The following is an 18,302-nucleotide window of genomic DNA, read 5'->3' as shown; positions in this document are numbered from 1 at the left end:
TTTCACTTTACCTTTACAGGCCTTTTGCCTGGATTCACCTTCCTATCCTTACCCGACTCCCTCCAAAGTCCATGCTTTCTCTCCTAAACACCACAGTTCAATCAATGATATACCACTTATCCACTCAAGTCAGAAATCTAGAATCTTCTCTTTTGTCCCATAAACAACCTATCAATTAGCTCTAAACACCTAAGTCACTTATGCGCCAATCCTTCTTGCCTACTGGCCACTTCATTTCAGGGCCTCAGGGCCTCTTGCCTGAGCTATGTCAACACAGTCTCTTTAAAAATTTAAATATATTTAATTTTACATTTTATTGTTTGGATAGGTATTATGTTTCCTGGATCAAATTTAGAAGTGTGAAAGGCTCTCTCCTACCCCTAACTGCAGAATCAGAAAGTCTATGCAGCTGTAATTCTGCTAGGACTGCCAAATTGCTTTCCATAAGGATTGACCCATTCCCAGTCTTACCAGCCATGTGCAAAAACGTTCTCTCTGGCTTCTCTGCCTTCATTCGTCCCTGCTTGGAAATGTGTCCTCCACATGGTTGTCAACACCATCTTTCTAAAATGCACATCTGACAACCCTTCTGTTTCTTCCCACTGATCTTCGTGCCTTTCACGGTCTAGACCTGTGTTGTATGCCCAGTGTGGACCATTAGCCACATGCGGCTCTTGAGCTCCTGAAGTGTGGCTAGTCCCAACTGAGGTGTGATGTTAAGTGTGAGATAAACACTGGATCACAAAGACTCAGAATGACAGAAAGGATGTAAAATATCTCATAAGCCAGTCAGATAAAGACAAGTATCACACAATCTCACTCACATGTAGAATCTAAAGGACAAAATAAACATGAACAGAATAGATCCAGAGACATAGAAACATGGAACTGACTGATGAATCTCAGAGGGAAGGTGGCGGTGGATGGGAAGAGATTAACCGAAGAACTTGTATGCATATATGCATAACCCATGGACACAGACGATGGTGTGGTGAAGGCCTGGTGGGGAGGAGGGGACGGGCTAGAGTGGTTCAGTGAGGAAACAATGGGTCCATCTGTATAACTTTCAACAATAATGATAAATCTTAAAAACGTTTTTAACATTGATTACATGCTGATTAATTTAGGATATATATGATTACATTCAGGATATATTGAGTTAAATAACATCATTAACATTAATTTCACTTGTTTATAAAATATGGCTCATAACATTTAAAAAATTAAAATTAGATATTTGTACGTACAGCACTGATTCTAGCCCCTTCCTCCATCATGTCCCTCACCCATCTCATGGCCTCCAAGGCCCCAGTGCTCATCCGTGCCTCAGATGCACCCTAAAACCTACTCATGACCCACCACCCCCCCACCCCCACCTCTCTCTCTAAGACTTTGCTTCAAATCTCCTCCTGGAGGCCTTCAAGAGATTTGCTTCACAAGTCCCCCTCCCTTTACCGGCCCGAGGGCATGCATGCTCATCTTTACTCTCAATGCACAGGGCGGCGCCGAGTTCATACTGTTGGTCAAGGCAAGGAATGAGGAGAGTCAGTCTAAAAGGATAAAGTTGGAGGGAGGGAACTGGTGCTATGTCATAACGCAAGTGAACGATTTATTTTTTTTTTTTAATGCAGGTATTAATCTGAACTCAGAACGGGAATGACATTTTGGCTGCACATAACAGTAAGGGTAACAACAGTGAGAGTTGAGAGGAATCACAAGCTCAGGAGGAACTTTCTTTGACTTCAGCACCTGACCAGTCTCACCCTCGCGTGGCCGGCCTGCCCCCCGCAACCCACCGCCCCGCCGCAACCCCCTCCGCCTGCTCGCCGCCGCCCGCGCCCGAGCCCGAGCCCGAGCCCGCAGGACGGGGCGCCGGCCGCCGGTCCCCACCGCCCGGGGGACGCGGGACGGAACTACTCACTGCGCTGGGCCGCGAAGGGAAGGGAAGGCTGCGAGGTAGGGCGCGGAGCGGCTGTGCGGGAGCGGGAACGGGGAGGGACTTCGCGGAAAGCGAACTGAAACTTTGCGGCCGGTGGGCGGGGCGGGACGCATCCCCCGCCTCAGTCCAGGCCCCGCACCGCCCGGAGCCGCCGCGCACCCGACGCCCGCCCGCAGCCATGGCCTCCTCGAACCCCAGCCCGCCCTCCACGCTGCTGGTGCGGGTGTCCGAGCCCGGCCTGAATTTACGTCGGAAGCTGGAAAGCTACTTCCAGAGCCGGCAGTCGCGCGGCGGGGAGTGCACCGTCCGAGCCCTGGGAGCCGGCGCCTTCCGGGTGGAGTTCTTGGACCGGGCAGGTGAGCCGCAGGCCTGGGGCTGGGGGTGCAGAGGCCGTCCCCGGGGCCCAGCCTCACGGGGTTCCAGGCGGACCCAGAGCGATCAGAAGAGGGGAAAGGGCGGGAGGTGGTGGGGTGGGGTGGGAGTGTGGGGGACAGGAACTGGGGTCTCTTCAGCCCACGGGAGGATAGCGCCCAGAGGTGCCCGGTCGCTGATCTCGCCGGACTGCACCTTACCCTTGACACCTCCCAGCATCCTGGCCCTGACCCATCTTTCTCAGGTCTAACACCTTGCCGTCCCCCATAGGGCTGTGGCTCCTCGCCATTTAGATATTCCGCTTTCATGTTTTAAGTAATTATTCCATTGATTTATGTTTGAGGATTACAAAAATAATATATGCCCACCGTAGAAAAGACAGAAAGAAAAGAATAAAGAGCAACACCTGGAGATAAGCAATGTGAACATTTTTTCTATAAATGTCAGTACACACTTGTATATTTACAAAATTCTGAGTCTGCACTGCTGACTCCCTGTTGTTGTTTTTAATCCACTTTATGTGAGTACTATGCCATCTGATTGAAAAAGGAAACCCCAGACAGTTTCAGAGACATGACTTGTCACGAGTTGTCAATGTTTTATTATCCTTGAGCTTTCATTTGTGCAAGAAAATTGAAGCTGCCCATGTGAGAGTTTTGAATAGTTCCCTCACATTCTGTAACATAAACCCTCCCCGCAAGTAGGGAGCAGCCCTCACTGGGAGGGTGCTTGGGTGGGATACAGGTGCCTGAATAGAGGATTGTTTGACATCACTCCCTTGTTTTTGTGTATGTGTGTGTTTAATGTCTCCACTGAAGCTAAGAAGGGAGTGTTGGAAAAAGGAGAGCACCAAATTACGGTTGACGACAAACTTGTGACTATTTTCCTGGAACGCACTGAAAATTCAGTAGAGAAGAATGGAATGTCTCAAGTGCAAAGACAGTCACAAGAAGGGGCAAGGTCTGGTGAGAAACATCCAAATGAAGAACATATTCCTAATTCTGTGGATTCCTGTGTCCAAAAGGTGAGTATTGAAAGGAGGTAGGTGTGTATTTGCAACTTCCTCTCCAGTCACCATATGTTTCATTATTGTCTCAAAACCATTGGCTGAGCACTTTCTATGAGCCAGGTACTGTTTCAGGCACTGGGACCCAGAGGACAACAAGTCCCTGCTGGGGGGCTACATAAAAGGTCAATAAGCAAGTAAACCAAATAAGAAGACAAAGGAGGTCTTGCTACTTCTGACCAGGAATCAGAGACAAAGTCTCTGAGGTGACATTTGGCCTGAGACTTAAATGAGAAGGAGCTAGCCATGCCAAGAGTCATTTGACAAATCAATATCAACTGCCTACTGTGTGCCAGGCACTGTCACAGAAGCTGGGGACACAGCCAGCTACATAGCAGACCCTGCCCTCAAGGACCTTACATTCTAGTGAGGGATACAGATCCTATAGTAAACAAATCTTCCTATAGAATAAAAGGCTAATATGCAAATTGTCCCCTCGGAAGTTCAACTGCCTGTTATGATGTGTGCTGACCACCAGGGGGCAGTGTGGAATGAACAAAGGCCCCAGCAAGCAGCCAGAAGGCCCTGATCAGGCCTGATCGCCAGGCAGGCTTGGGGACCCTACCCGTGCTCGAATTTCATGCACCGGGCCTCAAGTTTATTTTTAATAAAACTAGAGGCCCGGTGCATGAAATTCGTGTATGGGGGGTGGGTGTTCCCTCAGCCCAGCCTGCGAAATCTGGGACCCCTTGGGTAGTGTCCCTAGGCCTGGCCAGCGATCAGGGCCTTTGGGGCTTTCCTTCCCCTGGCTGCCGGCAGCTGGCCTCGCCTCTGTTGCTGCCACTGCTTGCCATTTGTGCGGTGCTGCCTCCTACCTCCCCCCTGCCAGTTACCACCCTCTGCAGGTGACAGGCGTGGAATGCGATTGCTTGCCTGGCCTGGGCCTCCCTCTGTGGGCAATTGCTGGCAGGCCCCGCACACCCGCCACAGAGTTGCTGGCTGGTGGCCTGGGCCTCCCTCTGTGGGGCCCCCAGATTGTGGTGCCCCCAGATTGATCTTCATGCAGAGGGAGGACCTGCCCACCCAACACAGTGCCGCCAGTTGGGTAACCTGGGCCTCCCACTTTCGTGCAATTGCTCACCCGGCAGGGGCTCTGCGATAAATCGCTGTACAGAGGGTAGCCTGGGCCTCCCTCTTTGGGGTGATTGCAGAGCTCTCCCATCCCCCAAATCGATTGCTTTGCGTGGGTCTCCCCCTGCAGGGTGATCATGGGGTGATGGTGGGGTCCCCAGACTAATTGCATCGCACCCACCTTGGCTGGCCTGGCACTGGTGTGTGTCATAGTACGGTTGTCCTGATGGTCTGCTGTTCAGTCGTTTGGTCGATTTGCATATTACACTTTTATTATTATAGATGTCTGACAGTGATAAGTGCTAGGAAGAAGAATAAAGCAGGGTAAATGACAGTGACAAGACCATTACTTTGGGATATCTGGAAAAACATCTTGAATGAGGTAACATCTGAGTAGAGACATGCATGAAGTAAGGGAGCTAGCTAAGTGGATATTGGGGGGAAGAATGTTCTAAGAGGGGAGCACAAGAACAAAGCCCTCAAGATGGGAGCTTATATCGTGAGCCCCGAAGCTTCAAGAAGGAAGGCCAGTGGGGTAGAGGGCAGTGAGCAAGGGAGAGAGTGATATGAGAGGAACTTGGAGAGGTAACAAGAAGTCAGGTTTTTGGGGATGAAAGTAAGGACTTTGGACTTTCACTTAAATGTTAGGGGATTCATCAGATGGTTTTGAGCCAGGGGAGTGGAGTGATCTGATTTATGTCTCTAAAGCAGCGGTTCTCAACCTGTGGGCCCCAACCCCTTTGGGGGTCGATCAACCCTATCACAGGGGTCACCTAAGACCATCGGAAAACACATATGTAATTACATATTGTTTTTGTGATTAATCACTATGCTTTAATTATGTTCAATTTGTAACAATGAAAATACATCCTGCATATCAGATATTTGCATTACGATTCATAACAGTAGCAAAATTACAGTTATGAAGTAGCAACGAAAATAACTTTATGGTTAGGGGTCACCACAGCATGAAAAACTGTATTAAAGGGTCGCGGCATCAGGAAGGTTGAGAACCACTGCTCTAAAGGATCACTTTGGCTGCTGTGTGGATAACTGATTTTAGAAAAGGGCTAGAGTGGAAAGTCAGAGCCCACTTAGGAGGAGTTGCTGTAGGCCAAGTGCAAGATGAGAATGGCTTGGACTTCAGCTGGTTCTGATCAAGGTGTAAGAAGTGACTGGATTCAGTAAACATTTTAAAGGAAGATCTAGAAAGATGGTACATGCAGAGGAAATAGCGTGTGCAAAGATCCTGAGGGGGAACAAAACATTAGAAATCTTCCTTTTTTTATTCCATTTAATTTGCCTATATATTTTTTTAGCCTAATTTGTTGTGCTTGCCTTATACTTGAGCTACTAAAGGCTAGGTAGGGTGTAGAGGACTCAGCAACATTGCATGCTCTTAGGTGTTTAGTTAAAAAAAAAAAAAAAAAAGGAGGGGGGTCGAAGACTAGAAAAAACATTCTCCTCAGATTTATGGGTCCCTTCTTGGCTTACAGACTCTTGTGAGAAACACAGCAGCTTTCCTGAAAAGACAAAGTGCCTTCCTTCCATCAAACAGATAGTGGCAGAATCCAGATTGCTTGTCCACAGAACCTTTAAAATATGCTCATGTCCAAGCTCTACATTTACATCAGAATCTCTGGAGATGTGCCCTAGACCTTGGTTTATGTTTTGTTTTTTTCCCCCTCTTTTATAACTTCCCAGGTGGTACTAAATATGCAGACAGGGCTGAGCATCTCTGACTGGGCTATACATAGCTCCATCCTCTGTGAAAAGGATTTGAAAGAACAAATCTAAGGGAGGACATAGTAGTTATTTCTCTAGTCTTTAGACATTCTCCTTAGAAGAGACTGTAGGCCTGGATGTCTGAAAGATTTCATTTGTTCCTTTTAAATTTTCAGATCTTCCTTAGTGTCACAGCTGACCTGAACTGTAACCTGTTCTCTAAAGAGCAGAGGGAACACATAACCACTCTTTGCCCCAATGTCAAAAGATTGGAGTGCTCCGATGGAATTGAGAAGGTGTGTGGTGACTTCAGAGATATTGAAAAAATACATGGCTTCTTGAGTGAGCAACTCCTAAAAAGTGAGCAGAAACAGGAATCAGCCCCTTTGACAACAGAGAAGGAGCCACTCCATCAGCAGGACCAGAAGAGCCGTGTTTCTCCCTCTGAACCAAGAACGAAGTCAGAAGGAAAAGGCAGTTGTTACACAGTTCCCTTGCCTTTATTTGAATACTTCAAAAATACCTACCCTGAAACAATAAACTCGATAGAGAAAAGATTTGGTGTAAAAATAAAAAGCCAGGAGAGTTCTCTGAATACGGTCTCCATATACTTCACCTCAAGTCAATCAGGTGACCTCAGAGCAGCCGAAGAGACTTTTGTCAGTGAATTTCAGAAAAGCATGGGAAATATGGAGCAGGAATGTGTTGCATTAGCAGACAAGAAGCAGGCATATAAAGTCAATAAGGGATTTTATCACCAACCTAGAAAGCTTTTTATAAAGGAGAACGAAGGAGAATTACCTCTCCCTGGGACCCAAGATGACATTTCAACTGCCAGACATTTTCTTGCCCCCCAAATCTCTGAAAGTCTTGTCAAGGTACCTGTGAAAATATTGCCTCCTGCATGCATGATGAATGGAATTGAGGTTGACACGGCTCGCTATAAGTGTTTAGAAGCTGAATTACTCCAGGAGATATCAGAGATAGAAAAAAAGTACAACACTCAAAGTAAGATTTTGGGGAAAGGTGATAAAACCTGCATTCTATTTGAACCTAAGGACAAGGAGGTAGATCTGTCTGTGCATGCTTATGCAAATTTCGTTGATGCCTATCACCATTTTTCTTGTCAGCTGATGAGAGAAGTTGTTCCTTTGGCCAAGGAGAGAAAGCACTTATATGGGATCAAGTTTGCTGATAACTTTAAAAAAAGGCATCCAGGTGTAGACTTTGTGCTAACTCAAGGATCAGTTACTTTTATTGGATTGCCAAATCACATCGCAAAGGCAAAACAATATGTCTTAAAAACAGGGGACATGTCCCCATTAGCTGGAGAGAAATCCAATGAGGATCATGAAACACCCATGGACGTTGATAGTGATGATTCAGAAACATTTTTACCAACATCCCAGCGCTCTGCCAGTTCTGGGGCATCAGGAATGAACAAGGAAGAGGATATGTGTGCCATCTGTATGGAGCCCATTAATAACAAGCTGGTGCTACCAAAGTGCAAGCACGAATTCTGCACCCCTTGTATCACCGAAGCCATGAGATATAAGCCAGTCTGTCCTGTGTGCCAGACTGTTTATGGTGTCCAGAAAGGGAGCCAGCCAGAGGGAACGATGTCTGTCAATTATGTAAGACATTCACTTCCAGGCTATGAAAACTATGGCTCCATCGTGATTAAGTATGATATGAGAGGAGGCATACAAACAGTAAGTGTTTCTGAGATCCCTGTGTTTCTTTCCAGTGTGCTAGGATGACCAATGCAAAAGAGACTGCTTTTGCCAATTAGTAGATTTCCCAGGGACTTATTTCTATGGTCATATTTCTAAGGCTTTAAGTAGTGATGAAGTTAACAGTGTTAGCTTAGAACTTACCTTTTGTGTCTGTTAAGGGAGAGGAAGGGTGGGTGGTGATTATGTGTTAGGGTGGATGGTATTCCCAGCATGAATTTAGGGAAAGAGGAGAAATATGAATTATTGGGAATATGAGCAAAATTTCTATACTTTTTTTATTTACTCTATCTGCAAATGAACACATCTATCCTGTACAGTAAAATTTAGACTCGTGAGTGTTTTCATGTGACATTGTTTTGTCTTCACACAGGAAGAGCACCCAAACCCAGGAAAGCCATATTCTGGAACACAGCGAACTGCATTCTTACCTGCTAACGAGGAAGGGAAGGAGGTTTTGACACTGCTTCAAAAGGCCTTTGCCCAAAAGCTAATTTTCACAGTCGGGGTTTCTCCAGTTTCGGGAATGTCAGACATCACTACATGGAATGATATCCACCACAAAACCTCCAGGTTTGTGGGACCAGCAATGTGAGAACATTTTGAAATACAATGATTGCCAAACAGAATTTAGAAGTTGTACGCTATGGCAATTTAAGGATATGGCTGTAAGGGACTATTTATAGCAGTGGAATTGGATACAGTCTTTTGAGAGATGTTAATCTCAAAGGCAGAACGGTTGGTTCCCATCACCTTCTAAATGTATGATACAGTTGTTATATAGTTAACTTTTGCATTAAAATGCAAGGATCTTCAGAATCCAAGATCAATGATATCTCAGATGACTTGATTTGAGGTTTCCTGTTTATTTGAAGGGTAGATCCTTGGAATGTTACTTACTTTGCCTTCTTTTAGGATCATCCTTCAATCTACCCCCTCCTCCCATTAGTCCGCAGAAATCCTTAATTTACTTGGCTAATAGTACTCTAGAAAAGCTCTTATTTAATGTTGCGAAAGTTGTATTGTAGGCAACCCAATTGTTCTTAGTGAAATTCAGATAGAATAGCTCAGATCCTTAATATACAAAAGGGTCCTGAGATTTTTGCAAATTCTCCAAATTTGAAAATCCTCCAGTAGCATATACCACATATATATGTGTGTGTGTGTGTGTGTGTGTGTGTGTGTGTGTGTAAATGTGGGAGAAACAACTGTAATAATCAATTACAGTTTGTTTAATTTTGTGTGTGTGTGTGTATATATATATATATATATATATATACATACACACACATATATATAATAAAATATATACTACACTATATTTTTATTTTTTATATATTTTATTGATTTCTTACAGAGAGGAATAGAGAGTTAGAAACAGCGATGAGAGAGAAACATCAATCAGCTGCCTCCTGCACACACCTTACTGGGTATGTGCCTGCAACCAAGGTACATGCCCTTGACTGGAATCGAACCCGGGACCCTTGACTCCACAGTCCGATGCTCTGTCCATTGAGCCAAACCGGTTAGGGCTACACTATATTTTTATATATAACATGTTTTTATTTATTCATTTTTTTAAATTAAATATTGTTCAGATTATTACAGTTGTTTCTCTTTTTTACCCCCCATAGCTCCCCTCCACCCAGTTCCCACCCCACGCTCTGACCTCCATCCCCCCAGCTGTCCTCATCAATAGGGGCACGATTTTTGTCCAGTCGCTTCCCGCCACCCCACACCCCTTCCGCCCCCCCAAAGAATTGTCAGTACACTCCCTTTCTATGCCCCTGATTCTGTTATATTCACCAGTTTATTCTGTTCATCAGATTTTGGATTCACTTAATTTTTAGATTCACTTGTTGATAGATATGTATTTGTTTTGTCATAATTTTTATCTTTACCTTTTTCTTCTTCTTCCTCTTCTTAAAGAATACCTTTCAGCATTTCATATAATACTGGTTTGGTGGTGATGGACTCCTTTAGCTTTTTCTTATCTGTGAAGCTCTTTATCTGACCTTCAATTCTGAATGATAGCTTTGCTGGGTAAAGTAATCTTGGTTGTAGGTTCTTGCTATTCATCACTTTGAATATTTTTTGCCACTCCCTTCTGGCCTGCATAGTTTCTGTTGAGAAATCAGCTGACAATTGTATGGGTACCTCCTTGTAGGTAATTAACTGTTTTTTTCTTACTGCTTTTAAAATTCTCTCTTTGTCTTTTGCTCTTGGCATTTTAATTATGATGTGTCTTGGTGTGGTCCTCTTTGGATTCCTTTTGTTTGGGGTTCTCTGCACTTCCTGGGCTTGTAAGTCTATTTCTTTCACCAGGTAGAGGAAATTTTCTGTCATTATTTCTTCAAATATGTTTTCAATATCTTGCTCTCTCTCTTCTCCTGGCACCCCCATAATTCGGATGTTGGTTCGCTTGAAGTTGTCCCAGAGGCTCCTTAGACTGTCTTCGTATTTTTGGATTCTTTTTGCTTTTCTGGTTGGGTGTTTTTTGCTTCTTCATATTTCAAATCTTTGACTTGATTCATGCGATCCTCTAGTCTGCTGTTGGAACTCTGTATAATATTCTTTATTTCAGTCAGTGTATGCTTAATTTCTAGTTGGTCCTTTTTCATATCCTCAAGTGTCTCACTAAATTAATCAGCGGTTTCTAGAAAATTCTTGAAAAACCTTATAAGTGTGGTTTTGAACTCTATATCCAGTAGTTTGCTTTCCTCCATTTCTGTCATTTGTGTCCTGTTTCTTTTTTTTTTAATATATTTTTTTATTGATTAAGATATTACATATGTGTCCTTGTCCCCACGTTACCCTCTACCCCCCCACCCCCCCCGCTCATGCCCTCACCCCCCCGTTGTCCATGTCCATTGATTAGGCCTATATGCTTGCATATAAGTCCTTTGGTTGATCTTTCCCCCTTACCCCCACCCTCCCCTACCTTCCCTCCAAGTCCCGACAGTCCAATCAATGCCTCTCCGTCTCTGGATCAGTCCTTGTTCATCAGCTTATGTTGTTCATTATATTCCACAAATGAGTGAGATCATGTGGTATTTATCCGCTCTCCAGTTCCATCCATGCTGTGGCAAATGGTAAGAGTTCCTTTTTCTTCTTCCTCTTCTTAAAGAATACCTTTCAGCATTTCATATAATGCTGGTTTGGTGGTGATGAACTCCTTTAGCTTTTTCTTATCCGTGAAGCTCTTTATCTAACCTTCTATTCTGAATGATAGCTTTGCTGGATAAAGTAATCTTGGTTGCAGGTTCTTGCTATTCATCACTTTGAATATTTCTTGCCACTCTCTTCTGGCCTGCATGGTTTCTGTTGAGAAATCAGCTGACAGTCGTATGGGTACTCCCTTGTAGGTAACTGACTGTCTTTCTCTTGCTGCTTTTAAGATTCTCTCTTTATCTTTTGCTCTTGGCATTTTAATTATGATGTGTCTTGGTGTGGTCCTCTTTGGATTCCTTTTGTTTGGGGTTCTCTGCGCTTCCTGGACTTGTAAGTCCATTTCTTTCACCAGGTAGGGGAAGTTTTCTGTCATTATTTCTTCAAAAAGGTTTTCAATATCTTGCCCTCTCTCTCCTTCTGGTACCCCTATAATTCTGATGTTGGTACGCTTGAAGTTGTCCCAGAGGTTCCTTACACTATCTTCATATTTTTGGAATCTCTTTTCTTTTTTCTTTTTCGGTTGGGTATTTTTTGTTTCTTTGTATTTCAAATCTTTGACTTGATTCTTGGGATCCTCTTGTCTGCTGCTGGATCTCTGTAAATTATTCTTTATTTCAGTCAGTGTATGCTTAATTTCTAGTTGGTCCTTTTTCATGTCCTCCATGGTCTCACTATACTTATTGAGGGATTCATTAAATTTATCGGCGGTTTCCATAAAATTCTTGAAAAACCTTATAAACGTGGCCTTGAACTCTATATCCAATCATTTGCTTTCCTCCATTTCTGCCATTTGTGACCTGTTTCTTTGTCTCCGCATTTTGGCAGCTTCCCTGTGTTGATAGAGTGGCCCTGCGCGCCAGGTGTCCTGTAGGGCCCAGTAGCTCAGCCTCCCCAGTTACCTGGGGTGGACACTCTTGGTGCACTCTTGGTGCCTTGGTTGTTGTAGAATCACTGGGAGGAATTGACCTCCAGGCCAATTGGCTGTGAGAATCAGCTGTGTCTAAAGTGGGAGAACTTCTGTGCTGAAGACACCCTTCTGGGGCAAGACTTGCTTCAGTGGGGCTTTGGTGCTCACTGAGTCTGCTCCCTGAGTGTGTCCCTTATGGATCTGAGGAGTTGCAGTCTGGATGGTCCCCCTCTGACCACTGGGTACAGTGGCTCCTGGATCTAAGGAGGTGCTAATTCAGCCTCTGCCTGAGGCCACACAGCAGGAGCCACGAAGAGGCTCAGCTGTGAAGCAATGCAAGCCGCTGCGGGGCCTTGGGCCTTCTCTTGGAAGTTCCGGGTCTGCCTGGCTCAGCTGCAGTTAGGTACATTCACATGCAAAAGCCTCTGCCGCAGCCTGGGTGGGGCGGGGTCTCAGGGAATCAAAGGGCGGATCAGGGAGCTATGGCTGATTCTCCGCCCGGAGTCGCGGGTCTCAGTGACCCGCTAATTGCTGCAAGCACCTCTGAGGGAAAGCCGCCTTCAAGTTCGCCCGCTGCCGGACAGACCAGCTTCTGCCCGTATGAGTCCTGGGTCCCCAGAGACTTCCCGGAACCGGAGTTCAGAGCAGTCGGGAGCTTGTGATTCAAAAAGACAGCCGCGTCCTCAGGTGCCACCCCCTTTCCTCGCGCGCGCGAGCCGCCGTACCTCTGCACTTCACCTCCGCAGCGCCTCTGGCTCTCAGCGTGCTTTTCTTTCCTTCTAGTTGTAGAATTTACACTCAGCCAGCCTTTCTGTTGTTCTGGATGATGTCCGCTCTGTCCTTTGCGGTAATTTTCAATTGTTGTGTGAGGCGGCAATTTCCCGGTGTTTACCTATGCCGCCATCTTAGTTTCTCCGTGTCCTGTTTCTTTGTCTCCGCATTTTTTATGCTTTCCTGTGTTGACAGAGTGGCTTTCTGTGCTAGGTGTCCTATAGGGCCCAGTGCCTCAGCCTCCCCAGTTACCTGAGGTGCACACTCTTGGTGCACCCCTTTGTGGGCTTTGTACACAGTCTTGTTGTAGTTAAGTCTTGATTGTTGTTGGTATCACTGGGAGGAATTGATCTCCAGGCCAGCTGGCTATGAGAATCAGCTGTGTCTACAGTGGGAGAACTTCTGTGCTGGAGACACCCTTATGTGGCAAGCCTTGCTTCAGTTAGGCCAGCTGGGCAAACTACGGCCCGCGGGCCAGATCCGGCCCGTTTGAAATGAATAAAACTAAAAAAAAAAAAAAAAAAAAGACCGTACCCTTTTATGTAATGATGTTTACTTTGAATTTATATTAGTTCACACAAACACTCCATCCATGCTTTTGTTCCAGCCCTCCGGTCCAGTTTAAGAACCCATTGTGGCTCTCGAGTCAAAAAGTTTGCCCACCCCTGAGTTAGGCTTTGGTGCTCACTGAGTCTGCCCCTTGAGTGTGTCCGCTATGGATCTGGGGAGTTATAATCTGGATGGTCCTACTCTGACCACTGGGTACACTGGCTCATGGATCTCTAAGGAGGTGCTAATTTAGCCTCTGCCTGAGGCTACCCAGCAGGAACTATGGAGAGATCTACAAATTGCTTTTCTTTGTTTGGGGTTTGGAGGCACCTACATGAGGCCCAGCTTTGAAGCAATGCAAGCTGCTGTGGGGCCTTGGGCCTTCTTTTGGAAGTTCTGGGTTTCTCTGACCCAGCTGCAGTTTGTTAGGTAATTTTCAGATTGCAAAGGGCCAGGCCTTTCATATGCAAAAGCCTCTGCACACAACTTGGGTGGGGCAGTTTCTCAGGGGATCAACAGGGTGGAGCAAACAGCTATGGCTGATCCTCAGCCCTGCCCTAAGAGGCCCCAGGTCTCAGTGTCCCTCAGTAATCACTGCAGCACCTCTGAGAGAAAGCCGCCCTCGAGTTCCCCCCCGCCCCCCTGCTGCCAGACAGTCCAGTTTCTCCCAGTATGAGTCTAGGTCCTGAAAGACTCACCTGGAACTGGAGTTCAGAGCAGTTAGGAGCTTGTATCTCCCTCCCGATAGAAAAAGACAACCACGTCCTCAGTTGCCAGCCCTTTCCGCATGTGCCTCCGTACCTCTGCACTTTACTTGCGCACATCCTCTGAGTCTCAGTGTGCTTTTCTCCTTCCTTCTAGTTGTAGAATTTCCACTCAGCCAGCCTTCCTGTGGTTCTGGATGATGTCTGTTTTGTCTTTTAGTTGTAGTTTTAAAGTGGTTGTATGAGACAGCAATTTCAGGTGTTGACCTATGCCACCATCTTGGTTTCTCCTGTAACATGTTTTTAATATATTTTATACTTTTTATACATTTACAGTATAGTATAACTTTATTAGAGTCACAGCTTAGCACAAGCTGAAAATAAAAAGTCTTATTGGGAGGCACATCCTAGACCAGTGATGGCGAACCTTTTGAGCTCAGCGTGTCAGCATTTTGAAAACCCTAACTTAACTCTTGTGCCGTGTCACATATAGAAATTTTTTGATATTTGCAACCATAGTAAAACAAAGATGTATATTTTTGATATTTATTTTATATATTTAAATGCCATTTAACAAAGAAAAATCAACCAAAAAAATGAGTTCACGTGTCACCTCTGACATGCGTGTCATAGGTTTGCCATCACTGTCTTAGACAGACAGCAACGCTCACTCACTAGCTGAATGACTAACATCTGCACACATACAAGTGGTTATAATTCATCCGCATCCAGTATTGCTTGTTAATGTTTGCAACACAATATTAATGCCAGGGGCCTGCTGTACAGAATCTTTAAAACCATGTGTGAAACTAAGGGGCTTTTCCTTCTGCAGGTATGGTTATCCTGATCCTAATTATCTGAAACGTGTCAAGCAGGAGCTGAAAGATAAAGGAATTGAGTAAGAAGACTGCTGGAAGGATATTTTGAGCCAAGCGTTCCAAAGACACAGTTGAAAAGGCAGAGTAAATACCAATCTAAATCTTAATGTAGAAACAACCTTTAAAAATACTCATCTCAAGGAGATTCATGTAAGAGTAAGGATCTGATAGTCTGTCATTTCTGTAGTGTCACCTTTTATAGAAGATAAAAGCCCCAAAGATCTATGTGATTTTTGCTGCAGAGGTATTGTGCCTCATTCTTGTGTTATTGTTGGGGGGGATGGAGTGCTGTGGGTCTGAAATCGTATTCTGTCCTTTTCAGTTGAAATACTAGCTGCCAATTGATCCTTTTTAAATTACCATCTCTTGGTGGTCCTTTAGTTTTTGATTGTTGGTTGGTTGGTTATCTCTTTAAGTACCCTAAAGGTAATATCCTAGTGTGAATGAGGGAGGGGAGAAGCTTTGGTTAAAGAAAATTAAGACACATTTCCCTCCTTGATGGCCAGAAAAGTGACCAGGAGCAAAGATTGTGCAACCTTTGCTAATAAATAGTATAAGGCTATTATTTTTCATGATATAGAGCCTGGTATATACCGTTGGTGCATAATGTATTTTTGCTGCCTGACTCAGGATGCTAATACCCCAGCAGAGGGATATATGCTCCCGAAATCTTTAGCAGAGGCAGGAGTAAGGAAGTCATTTCTGGAGTCCTTACCACTGATTTGAAAACTGAGTTTCTTATTTGGTTACCCACATCCCAGCCTCTCTCTGAAAATGATGAACACGATGTCTTTTTCTTTTCCTAAAGATACACATACACACACACATATATTTTTGGTCAGAGGGTAATAGTTAATATTTATTGTGGACTTATTTTGTCCCCTTTATAAGATCTTTATATCTGTGTGATTGATACCATTAGTATCCCTATTTTATAACTGAGAAAACTGATGAAAAGAAAGGATACCTTGACAAAGGTCACATAGTTAGTGGGTAGAAGTGCTGGGATTTGAAGGAGGTAGTCTGGCTGCAAGGCTTCTACACCCCAGAGCTATACTGCCTCCCATAGGGGACTTCTCCATGGAGCGACTGAGGAGTTCCTGTTATTCTGGACTTGTCTCAAAAACACATTCCTACACGTTGCTCACAGCACATTTCCTCCAAAGAAGTCCTATTTGAAGAACTTAAAAACCCAGAATCTTTTCCTTTATCTAGAGAGTTGAGGAAGCTTAAACGAAATGATAGGCCTTTAAAAATATTAGATGATGCATTTAATTTTTGATTATTCATTAAAGTCTTTACCATTGTGAGTAATTATTTTGTATCTATAAAACCTTTAGCTAAATTTGCTCCAAAACACCAAAAGTTTGATTCCTGCTTGGGTCTAGATTCTTGATTACAATGTAGTGTGTGCATAGGCAGTTTAATGGTGTGAGTGGTTGGTGAGCCTTTAGATTGTTGCTTTTGCTCCGTGTGAGGTATTATCGGCTGTATCTGCTTTAAATAAAGTTAAATATTAGGAACAGATGGTCTGTGTTCTTTCCCTACTCCTTTTTTCTTTTTCCTTAGGTTGAGATTCTCGTGGTTTCCTACAACACATTCAGTGTACAACAAAATTACTTTTGAGTCCACTGCTGTCATTTTCAGCTGTGAAAAATCACATTTCTCAATATTTTTCCTCCTTAACACAGAGTACTACAAAGGTAAGAGTAGGCTGCAGTTTCATCTCTTCTCTCCTTCCCACGACCCCACCCCTTGGATTCAACTAATTTACTAGAGTGACTCCTAGAATTCAGGAAACCAATTTATTCCCTAAATTATCTGTGTATTACAAAAGGATAAAACTCAGAAATGACTGACTAGATAGTAAGAGATGCACAGGGCAAGGCATATAGGAAAGAGGATGGAGCTTCCCTGCCATCTGAACTACAAAGACATGGTTGATTAAACTTCATTTCCAGCTCCTGTCTCCTCCCCAGATATCAGGGAGTGGGACTGAAAGTTCCAACCCTCTAATCATGTGGTTGGCTCCTCTGGTAACCAGACCCCATTTTTAGTCACCTTGATGGGGAGCATAAGACATATTGTGGGGGCTAGCAATCTGAATTTGTTCCAGTAACCTGCCTTCTACTGCACACTCTTGCTAGCCGATAAGTAACTCCATTTGTGAAAGAATGTAGACTAGCAGCGGGACTCTGTACCTAGTTAATCAGTATCCCTAATGCACATTCCTGATAGCCTATAAGGAAGTCACTGCCCCATCCTTAATTATCTGATCTTGCAAGACCTATTTACCTAAATACTTCCAATTTACAAGGATGTAACAGGTTACATAAACCAAGGATGTAACAGCTTAACTAGAGGGAGGTCACTGGCACCATCCAGGATGGACATTAGCTACAGTCTAAGTTAACCATCTAACTGACGCGAGGGGGGCTGTGCGAGTCCACTACAGAAGCTTGGCAGTTAGGAAACAAGAGACGCAGAAATATATACGGAGAAAATCTCACTGGCTAAGTGGTTCAGGATCTGGATTTTAAGTCCCCTGAACTGGCAGCGGGACTTTGAATAAAGGCTCACTTTCCTGAACCTCCGAGTGTACAACTGTCCCTTCTGAGCCAATTCCATAACAACCTCATTATAACAAGTCACCTCATTAACATAAAATACATCTTTATGGGCTCTCAGCTTTCGGGAAAGTCCAAGGATCTTAGGTCTGTGCCACAAACTGGGACAAATACCAAATACATATGATAAATTTCCTATTATAAATTACAGCATCACAGATAGCATCAAAGCAATCAGCAGAAAAATCAAACCTTTGTGCTACTTCTTACATTTATCCTGGGGTGTAGAACTGGCTTTGCTTTGATTGCCATATGGGAGTTGGGTACCATTTTCTTCTCTATTGATTGGGTTCTGAGTCCTCCAAAACAGATCCTTAGGCAAAAATTAAGATGTTAGCAACTTGTTTGGGAGGTGCAAACCCAGGTCAGTGAAGAAAGGACAAACAAAAAGGGAAGTGAGGCCAAATAAGATGTGATACAGTGCAATGCCATGGGTTATCATTCCAACCACTGCTTTGAAAAGGCAGCAGATCACTCCACAGCTTTATTTGCTTGGCATAGGAGTCGAAAAGGACTGCAGAAATGATGTTGAAATGCCTGATTTTATAGAGGAGGAAACTTAGTTTTAGTTCCTGGGGAAACGACAGGAAATATAAAATATATTACAGTAATAGTACATTGATATATAGTCTTAGTGGCACCTTTGGCTTCTCCCCCTTGTCCTGCATGTCCATCATCACTAGCCCTGCCTCTCCTTCACTTCAAATCTCACTACCCCATTGGCATTTTCATAGTTCTCTTACCAGAATGATTAAAATACCCACATAAAACTCTCTCTGTCCCCGACTC

At 44.3% G+C, this 18,302-nt stretch overlaps 1 protein-coding gene across 2 annotated transcripts; it reads left to right on the top strand.

Moving 5' to 3' along the window:
* Window positions 1–1,992: 1,992 nt before the first annotated feature.
* Window positions 1,993–16,411, top strand: LOC118676613 (E3 ubiquitin-protein ligase DTX3L-like). Of its 2 annotated transcripts, none has more exons than XM_036350783.1 (5): window positions 1,993–2,295; window positions 3,130–3,335; window positions 6,350–7,885; window positions 8,280–8,479; window positions 14,841–16,411. In XM_036350783.1, exons 1-5 carry the CDS (start codon window positions 2,118–2,120, stop codon window positions 14,908–14,910), a joined length of 2,190 nt encoding a protein of 729 aa, XP_036206676.1. In that variant the 5' UTR covers window positions 1,993–2,117; the 3' UTR covers window positions 14,911–16,411. The 2 variants fall into 2 exon arrangements, with proteins under 2 accessions (XP_036206676.1, XP_036206675.1); XM_036350782.1 differs by having other exon boundaries at window positions 8,280–8,497.
* Window positions 16,412–18,302: the final 1,891 nt, after the last annotated feature.

This window comes from Myotis myotis, unplaced genomic scaffold (genome assembly GCF_014108235.1).
Source record: "Myotis myotis isolate mMyoMyo1 unplaced genomic scaffold, mMyoMyo1.p scaffold_m19_p_2, whole genome shotgun sequence".
Lineage (NCBI taxonomy): Eukaryota > Metazoa > Chordata > Mammalia > Chiroptera > Vespertilionidae > Myotis > Myotis myotis.
This window is presented reverse-complemented; position numbering and strand designations above follow the sequence as displayed.

What these genes read in the sequence shown, in the direction of transcription:
- LOC118676613 (XM_036350782.1), top strand. Translation starts at nt 2,118, where the DNA reads ATGGCCTCCTCGAACCCCAGCCCGCCCTCCACGCTGCTGGTGCGGGTG. An exon ending in GGAGTTCTTGGACCGGGCAG is followed by an intron (nt 2,296 to 3,129) that starts GTGAGCCGCAGG and finishes TCTCCACTGAAG; the next exon opens with CTAAGAAGGGAGTGTTGGAA. An exon ending in AGGTTTGTGGGACCAGCAAT is followed by an intron (nt 8,498 to 14,840) that starts GTGAGAACATTT and finishes TTCCTTCTGCAG; the next exon opens with GTATGGTTATCCTGATCCTA.